This window comes from Anolis sagrei, chromosome 8 (assembly GCF_037176765.1).
Source record: "Anolis sagrei isolate rAnoSag1 chromosome 8, rAnoSag1.mat, whole genome shotgun sequence".
In the NCBI taxonomy this organism is placed as follows: Eukaryota; Metazoa; Chordata; class Lepidosauria; order Squamata; family Dactyloidae; genus Anolis; species Anolis sagrei.
Window position 1 is genome coordinate 5,326,060 of NC_090028.1, and position 8,956 is coordinate 5,335,015.

At 45.4% G+C, this 8,956-nt stretch overlaps 1 protein-coding gene and 3 pseudogenes across 4 annotated transcripts in view; 1 reads left to right on the plus strand and 3 right to left on the minus strand.

The window, feature by feature from the left end:
* Positions 1-3,109, plus strand: part of LOC132783110 (adhesion G-protein coupled receptor G1-like) — an 84,430-nt gene extending 81,321 nt beyond the window's left edge. For all 4 annotated transcript variants that reach the window (XM_067470986.1, XM_060788196.2, XM_067470988.1 and 1 more), the window contains exon 14: positions 2,772-3,109. In XM_067470986.1, the coding sequence (XP_067327087.1) occupies positions 2,772-2,887 (116 nt within the window). In that variant the 3' untranslated portion in view covers positions 2,888-3,109. The remainder of the gene's footprint in view (positions 1-2,771) is intronic.
* Positions 605-660, minus strand: LOC137097590 (U6 spliceosomal RNA; annotated as a pseudogene).
* LOC137097591 (U6 spliceosomal RNA) lies at positions 882-937 on the minus strand (annotated as a pseudogene).
* Positions 1,159-1,214, minus strand: LOC137097592 (U6 spliceosomal RNA; annotated as a pseudogene).
* Positions 3,110-8,956: the final 5,847 nt, after the last annotated feature.

The following is an 8,956-nucleotide window of genomic DNA, read 5'->3' on the forward strand; positions in this document are numbered from 1 at the left end:
TTTTCTGTGTGCCCACACTCGCATGTCGTGGACTCCACTTGGTGGCCCCATTTCTTAAGGTTGGCTCTCCATCTCATGGTGCCAGAGCGCAGTCTGTTCAGCACCTTCCAAGTTGCCCAGTCTTCTGTGTGCCCAGGGGGGAGTCTCTCATTTGATATCAGCCATTGATTGCAGTTCTGGGTTTGAGCCTGCCACCTTTGGACTCTCGCTTGCTGAGATGTTCCAGGGAGTGTCTCTGTAGATCTTAGAAAACTATTTCTTGATTTAAGTCGTTGACGTGCTGGCTGATACCCACACAGGGGATGAGCTGGAGATGTCACTGCCTTGGTCCTTTCACTATTGGCTGCTACTTCCCGGCGGATGTCAGGTGGTGCAATACCGGCTAAGCAGTGTCATTTCTCCAATGGTGTCGGGCGCAGACACCCCGTGATAATACGGCATGTCTCATTAAGAGCCACATCTACTGTTTTAGCGTGGTGAGATGTGTTCCACACTGGGCATGCGTACTCAGCAGCAGAGTAGCCAAGCGCAAGGGCGGATGCCTTCACTGTGTCTAGTTGTGATCCCCAGGTTGTGCCAGTCAGCTTTCGTATGATATTGTTTCTGCTAATCTTCTCTGTATCGTTCCAATTTTAGTATATGTGCTGCCGAAGCGAGCACTCGTATGATATTGTTTCTGTTGTTGTTGTTCATTCGTTCAGTCGTGATAACGCGGCATGTCTCATTAAGAGCCACATCCACTGTTTTAGCGTGGTGAGATGTGTTCCACACTGGGCATGCCTACTCAGCAGCAGAGTAGCCAAGCGCAAGGGTGGATGCCTTCACTGTGTCTGGTTGTGATCCCCAGGTTGTGCCAGTCAGCTTTCGTATGATATTGTTTCTGCTAATCTTCTCTGTATCGTTCCAATTTTAGTATATGTGCTGCCGAAGCGAGCACTCGTATGATATTGTTTCTGTTGTTGTTGTTCATTCGTTCAGTCGTGATACCGCGGCATGTCTCATTAAGAGCCACATCTACTGTTTTAGCGTGGTGAGATGTGTCCCACACTGGGCATGCATACTCAGCAGCAGAGTAGCATAGCGCAAGGGCAGATGTCTTCACTGTGTCTGGTTGTGATCCCCAGGTTGTGCCGGTCAGCTTTCGTATGATATTGTTTCTGCTAATCTTCTCTGTATCGTTCCAATTTTAGTATATGTGCTGCCGAAGCGAGCACTCGTATGATATTGTTTCTGTTGTTGTTGTTGTTCATTCGTTCAGTCGTGATAACGCAGCATGTCTCATTAAGAGCCACATCTACTGTTTTAGCGTGGTGAGATGTGTTCCACACTGGGCATGCGTACTCAGCAGCAGAGTATCAAAGCGCAAGGGCAGATGCCTTCACTGTGTCTGGTTGTGATCCCCAGGTTGTGCCAGTCAGCTTTCGTATGATTGTTTTAATGTTTTAATGTATTTGTTGACTGTCGAAGGCTTTCATGGCTGGAATCACTAGGTTCTTGTGGGTTTTTTCGGGCTATAGAGCCATGTTCTAGAGGCATTTCTCCTGACGTTTCGCCTGCATCTATGGCAAGCATCCTCAGAGGTGTGAGGGGTGAGGTGGGTCTTGCTTGAGTTTTTTGTATATAGTAGGGTCCAGGAGTTTTCTGATCTTCTCCTTGTATTGCTCTGTATGCATGATAACTGTGGCATTCCCCTTGTCTGCTGGCATAACGAGGATATCCGGATCTGAATTCAGTTCTTTGATGGCTTGTCTTTCCTTCCTAGTAATGTTACTGGAGGGAAGTTTTGCCTTTTTCAGGATCCTTGCTGTTTCTGCTCGTACTTCTTCTGCTTCCTCCTCGGGGAGGCGATAAATTGCTGATTCAACATTGGCAATGATGTTTTCTACTGGGATCCTGGTGGCGGTTACAGCAAAGTTTCCTCCTTTCGCTAGTATGGATACTTGGTCTTCAGAGAGTTGTCTGTCTGTCAGGTTGATGATGGTCCGTGATGTATCCAGTTCTGGTTTCGGCTGTTGCTTTTGGCGTTTGTGGAATTTTTGTTTTTGTCTGTTGGTGTGGACAGCCATGTTTTTCTCCATTTTCCTGTAAGTGAGGTTGTCTATTTTGTCCCAGTCCTGGGAATTCATCTTCTGGCTGATGTTGATATGGAGGTGCAGCAATTCCTTGTCTGTGTTTGCAAGTTCTTTGCGGATGGTGTGAATTCTCTCTCGTAAGAGGTTGCGTTCTAGGCGATCATAGATCCGATGAGCCTGTGGTGTTTTGAAAGTCCTTTTGGCTGCGAGAAATTGTGGGATGGTATCTGTGTCTCTGCAGCGTAGAAGGAAAGTCAGGGAGCACAGTAGATGTGCTTTCCTGGTCCTTAGTTTCTCCAATTTCCTTGTGTCTTGGAACAGTTTCTCCCCGTAGAGATGTTCAATGTATTGTCGAAGGCTTTCATGGCTGGAATCACTAGGTTCTTGTGGGTTTTTTCGGGCTATAGAGCCATGTTCTAGAGGCATTTCTCCTGACGTTTCGCCTGCATCTATGGCAAGCATCCTCAGAGGTGTGAGGTCACACCTCTGAGGATGCTTGCCATAGATGCAGGCGAAACGTCAGGAGAAATGCCTCTAGAACATGGCTCTATAGCCCGAAAAAACCCACAAGAACCTATTTGTTGACTATTTGTATGATGATAGCATCTTATGGTGCTCATGTGAGTCCCCCCTTGGGGGGAGAAGGGCGGGGTAAAAGTGTATTAAATAAATCAATCAATCCTTCTCCTCTTTCCCTAGGCTTCCTGATCTTCCTTTGGTACTTGGCCAAATTGCGCCAGTCGCGCAGGTCCTCCTCCATGCGGTGTTCGACGTCAAACAGCATCAAGCTCCAGTCCAGCAGCACCAGCATATGAACTGGGAACGCTTGCCATTTCCTTTGGAACTTAATGCAAAAACTCCTCCAGTGTTTATATGTGTCATTGCCTATATTTGGGGAGGAAGACAGAACGGCAGGACAAGGACACTTGCTCCCCATCAAATAATATTGCATTGCGCTTTCCTGTTGTAAATATTTTGTTTGTATATGTGGTGTAAAATTTGATATCCTTTTTATTAAAGCCGTCACTTCCTTGGGACACTTTTGGAAATGCTTTTAAAAACTACTAGCCATCCCCTGCCACGCATTGCTGTGGCCCACATGGGGGTTCTGTGTGGGAGGTTTGGCCCAATTCTGTCATCGGTGGGGTTCAGAATGCTCTCTGATTGTAGATGAACTACAAATCCCAGCAACTACTACTCCCAAATGTCAAGATTCTATTTTCCCCAAACTCCACCAGTGTTCACATTTGGGCATATTGTGTATTCGTGTAGAGTTTGGTCCAGATCCATCATCGTTTGAGTCCACAGTGATTTCTGGATGGAGGTGAACTATAAATCCCAGCAACTACAACTCCCAAATGTCAAGATTCTATTTTCCCCAAACTCCACCAGTGTTCACATTTGGGCATATTGTGTATCCGTGTAGAGTTTGGTCCAGATCCATCATTGTTTGAGTCCACAGTGATCTCTGGATGTAGGTGAACTATAAATCCCAGCAACTACAACTCCCAAATGTCAAGATTCTATTTTCCCCAAACTCCACCAGTGTTCAAATTTGGGCATATTGAGTATTCGTGTAGAGTTTGGTCCAGATCCATCATTGTTTGAGTCCACAGTGATCTCTGGATGTAGGTGAACTATAAATCCCAGCAACTACAACTCCCAAATGTCAAGATTTTATTTTCCCCAAACTCCACCAGTGTTCACATTTGGGCATATTGTGTATCCGTGTAGAGTTAGGTCCAGATCCATCATTGTTTGAGTCCACAGTGATCTCTGGATGGAGGTGAACTACAAATCCCAGCAACTACAACTCCCAAATGTCAAGATTCTATTTTCCCCAAACTCCACCAGTGTTCACATTTGGGCATATTGAGTATTTGTGTAGAGTTTGGTCCAGATCCATCATTGTTTGAGTCCACAGTGATCTCTGGATGTAGGTGAACTAAAAATCCCAGCAACTACAACTCCCAAATGTCAAGATTCCTTTTTCCCCAAACTCCACCAGTGTTCACATTTGGGCATATTGAGTATTTGTGTAGAGTTTGGTCCAGATCCATCATTGTTTGAGTCCACAGTGATCTCTGGATGTAGGTGAACTATAAATCCCAGCAACTACAACTCCCAAATGTCAAGATTCTTTTTTCCCCCCCAAACTCCACCAGTGTTCACATTTGGGCATATTGAGTATTCGTGTAGAGTTTGGTTCAGATCCATCATTGTTTGATTCCACAGTGCTCTCTGGATGTAGGTGAACTACAACTCCAAAACCAAAGGACACTGCCCACCAATCACTTCCAGTATTTTCTGTTGGTCATGGGCAAACTGTGCCAAGTTTGGTTCAATTCCATCGTTGGTGGGGTTCGGAATGCTCTTTGATTGTAGGTGAACTATAAATCCCATCAACTACAACTCCCAAATGACAAAATCAATCCCCCCACCCCCAGCCCACCAGTATTCAAATTTGGGCATATGGCCACCAAACCCTTCTACTGTTTCTGTTGGTCTTGGAAGTCCTGTGTGCCAAGTTTGGTTCAATTCCATCGTTAGTGGAGTTCAGCATGTTCTTTGATTGTAGGTGAACTATAAATCTCAGCAACTACAACTCCCAAATGAAAAAAAATCATTTTTTGAGTGAAGGACGTACATTGGGTTGTTAGGTGCTTTGTGTCCAAATTTGGTGTCAATTTGTCCAGTGGTTTTTGAGTTCTGTTAATCCCACAAACGAACATTACATTGGGTTGTTGTAGGTTTTTTCGGGCTAAATGGCCATGGTCTAGAAGCATTCTCTCCTGACGTTTCGCCTGCATCTATGGCAAGCATCCTCAGAGGTAGTGAGAATAAAAATTACATTTTTATTTATATAGATATATACTAGCTTAGGTTATTTGAAAATGCCACTTTTGTAATTGTAGAAAATTCATAAGGTTGTGGGTGAACTACAACTCACATCATGCCGGGCTAACCTCCTGAAACTCCATCAGTACTTCAAGTTTGTTATGTTGGGCAAGTCTGCTCTAGATCCATCATTCGGTGGGGTTCAGTGTTCTTTCTCTCTGGCCGTAGGGTAAACTACAACTCCCACTATCGTGAGTCAGTCTCCTCAACCCCTCCAGTAGGTTGAGTTAATCATGGGTGTTGTGTGTGATAAATGTGGTCCAGGTCTATCAACAGTTGAGATCACAGTATCTCTGGTTGTGGGTGAACTACAACTCCCAGAAAGGAAGCTCGGTTCTTTCCAACTCCCTCTAGTAATCAAATATCGGCACATCAGGTATGTGTGCCAAGTTTGGTTCAGACCCATTGATCTTTGGCTTCACAGTGCTGTCTGGATGTAGGTGAACTACAACTCCAGATCCATCAGTGTTTGGGTTCACAGTGCTCTCTGGATGTAGATGAACTACAACTCCCCCAAATCAAGGTGAAGTTTCCTCAAAGACCTCCAGTAGCTTTTGCTGGTCATGAGGGTTGTGTGTGCCAAGTTTGGTCCAGGTCTGTCATTGATGGAGGTCACAATTTCTCTGATTGTGGGTGAACTACAACTCCCAGAAAGGAAGCTTGGTTCCTTCCAACTCCCTCTAGTAATCAAATTTTGGCGTATCAGGTATGTGTACCAAGTTTGGTCCAGGTCACAGTTTCTCTGATTGGTCACAGTTTCTCTGATTGTGGGTGAACTACAACTCCCAGAAAGGAAGCCCAGTTTTCCCCAAACCCTTCCAGTAATCAAATTTTGGCGTATCAGGTATGTGTACCAAGTTTGGTCCAGGTCACAGTTTCTCTGATTGGTCACAGTTTCTCTGATTGTGGGTGAACTACAACTCCCAGAAAGGAAGCCCAGTTTTCCCCAAACCCTTCCAGTAATCAAATTTTGGCATATCAGGTACGTGTACCAAGTTTGGTCCATATCAATTGATCTTTGGCTTCACAGTGCTGTCTGGATGTAGGCGAACTACAACTCCCACAAATCAAGGTACATTTTCCCCAAAGACCTCCAGTATTTTTTGCTGGTCATGGGGGCTCTGTGTGCCAAGTTTGGGCCAGTTCCATCATTGATGGAGTTCAGAGTGCTCTTCGATTGTAGATGAACTATACATCCCAGTACCTACAACTATAAATCACGGTTAATTCTCCTGAAACCTTTCCAGTATGTTCAGTTGCTGATCAATTCCTCTCTGTTTGCTGTGTGGCATAGAAAACAATAGGAAAGGGTTAAAGGAGAGGCAGTGGGTGGGGTCATGCAAATTCCACACCAATGGAGAGAGAAAGGAACACTAGGATGTCTGCGATGGAGGAAAAACAAATCTAGGATGAAATGGTCCCTGTATGAAAGCCTTCACTTGGGTGGTAAACAGTATGGTGTTTGTGGAGAACATAGGCAGGGTTCCTGTACACTTTTATGGTGCTCGTCATAACCTGCAATGCCTTTGGTGTCTCAGCCACATACACAATCCATATTTTCACTATATAGATAGATAGCTCCCAAAGTGACCCATTTAAGGTGGAATCGGGTGTCAAACAGGGATGTGTTATTGCCCCAACTCTATTCTCCATCTTCATCGCTATGATACTTCACCTTGTTGATGGGAAGCTTCCCACCGGAGTGGAAATCATCTATCGGACAGATGGCAAGCTATTCAACCTCAGCAGACTGAAAGCCAAAACCAAGGTTACTACAACATCTGTTATAGAACTCCAGTATGCTGATGACAACGTCATCTGTGCGCATTCAGAAGAAGACCTGCAAGCCTCAGCAGACTGAAAGCCAAAACCAAGGTTACTACAACATCTGTTATAGAACTCCAGTATGCTGATGACAACGTCATCTGTGCGCATTCAGAAGAAGACCTGCAAGCCTCAGCAGACTGAAAGCCAAAACCAAGGTTACTACAACATCTGTTATAGAACTCCAGTATGCTGATGACAACGTCATCTGTGCGCATTCAGTAGAAGATCTACAAGCCACTCTAAACACCTTTGCAGAAGCATACGAGAAGCTCAGCTTGTCATTGAACATTGAAAAAACCAAGGTGCTGTTCCAGCAGACACCAGCCAACCCCTCTCCAATGCCAGTGATACAGCTTAATTAGAAAACGTTGACTATTTCCACTACCTTGGCAGCCACCTCTCCACCAAGGTCAACATCGACACCGAAATACAGGGTTAGACAAAATGAATAGGCCAATAAGAAAATTAATTGTACCCGAATTGGCCTATTCATTTTGACTAACCCTGTACAACACCGACTGAGCTCTGCGAGCGCAGCATTTTTCCGAATGAAGCAGAGAGTGTTTGAGGACCGGGACATCCATAGGGATACCAAGGTGCTTGTTTATAAAGCTATTGTCCTCCCAACCCTGCTCTATGCCTGTGAGACGTGGACTGTCTACAGACGTCACATGCAACTCCTGGAACGATTCCATCAGCGCTGCCTCCGGAAAATCCTGCAAATCTCTTGGGAAGACAAGTGGACAAACGTCAGCGTGCTGGAAGAAGCAAAGACCACCAGCATTGAAGCGATGGTCCTCCACCATCAACTCCGCTGGACTGGCCACGTAGTCCGGATGCCCGACCACCGTCTCCCAAAGCAGTTGCTCTACTCTGAACTCAAGAACGGAAAACGGAACGTTGGTGGACAGGAAAAGAGATTTAAAGATGGGCTCAAAGCCAACCTTAAAAACTCTGTCATAGACACTGAGAACTGGGAAGCCCTGGCCCTTGAGCGCTCCAGCTGGAGGTCAGCTGTGACCAGCAGTGCTGCAGAATTTGAGGAGGCACGAATGGGGCGCGAAAGGGAGAAACGTGCCAAGAGGAAGGCGCGTCAAGCCAACCCCGACCGGGACCGCCTTCCACCTGGAAACCAATGCCCTCACTGCGGAAGAAGATGCAGGTCAAGAATAGGGCTCCACAGCCACATATGGACCCACAAGAACCCTGGAAGACAATCCTCCTCGGAAAACGAGGGATCGCCTAAGTAAGATAGATATACGGAGTAAGCATTTCAAGGGTGACGTTTCCATCACCGAGTGTCCAAACTAGATGCTGGACTCCACCTAAAACGGCTCCTTTGAAATCTGGTACAAACTTTTTTTCGGAGTCGCCCTGGCGCCAGGTCAGCCCCACCTTCAAGATGTGAACACATGTTCCAGCCATCGGCTTATTATTTTCCCCTTCCCTCTTGGGCACAATTCAAAGAACAATGGAGCAGAAAGAACTGAACCAAAATAACCATTCCTTTCCATTTCATAGGGCGTCTTTGTATTCCAAGACATTGCAGCTCACGCCATTTGCCACAATTAAATCCATGCACTCTTTTTGCCTCCACCTTCTCCCTCTTTTCAAAACTCAAGTTGTGTATTTTCTATACGTTAGTTTTGCAACTGCAATGAGAATCCTGTATCATAGTGTTTCCCATTCCTATATATCAGTGTTTCTCAATCTTCCTAATGCCGCGACCCCTTAATACAGTTCCTCATGTTGTGGTGACCCCCAACCATAACATTATTTCTGTTGCTACTTCACAAACATAATTTTGCTGCTGTTATGAATCGTCATGTAAATATCTGATATGCAGGATGTATTTTCATTCACTGGAGCAAATTTGGCACAAATACCCAATACGCTCAAATTTGAATACTGGTGGAATTGGAGGAGGGATTGATTTTGTCATTTGGGAGTCGTATTTGCTGGGATTTAGAGTTAGCCTACAATCAAAGAGCATTCTGAACTCCACCAATAATTGAATTGAACCAACCTTGGCAAGTCCTTGGTGGGATGGGCATCCCAAGCCCCCTTCCCTCTCTCCTGAGGAATCTGTACAAGGACCAAGTAGCAACAGTCAGAACTGACCACGGAACAACAGACTGGTTCGAGATTGGGAAAGGCGT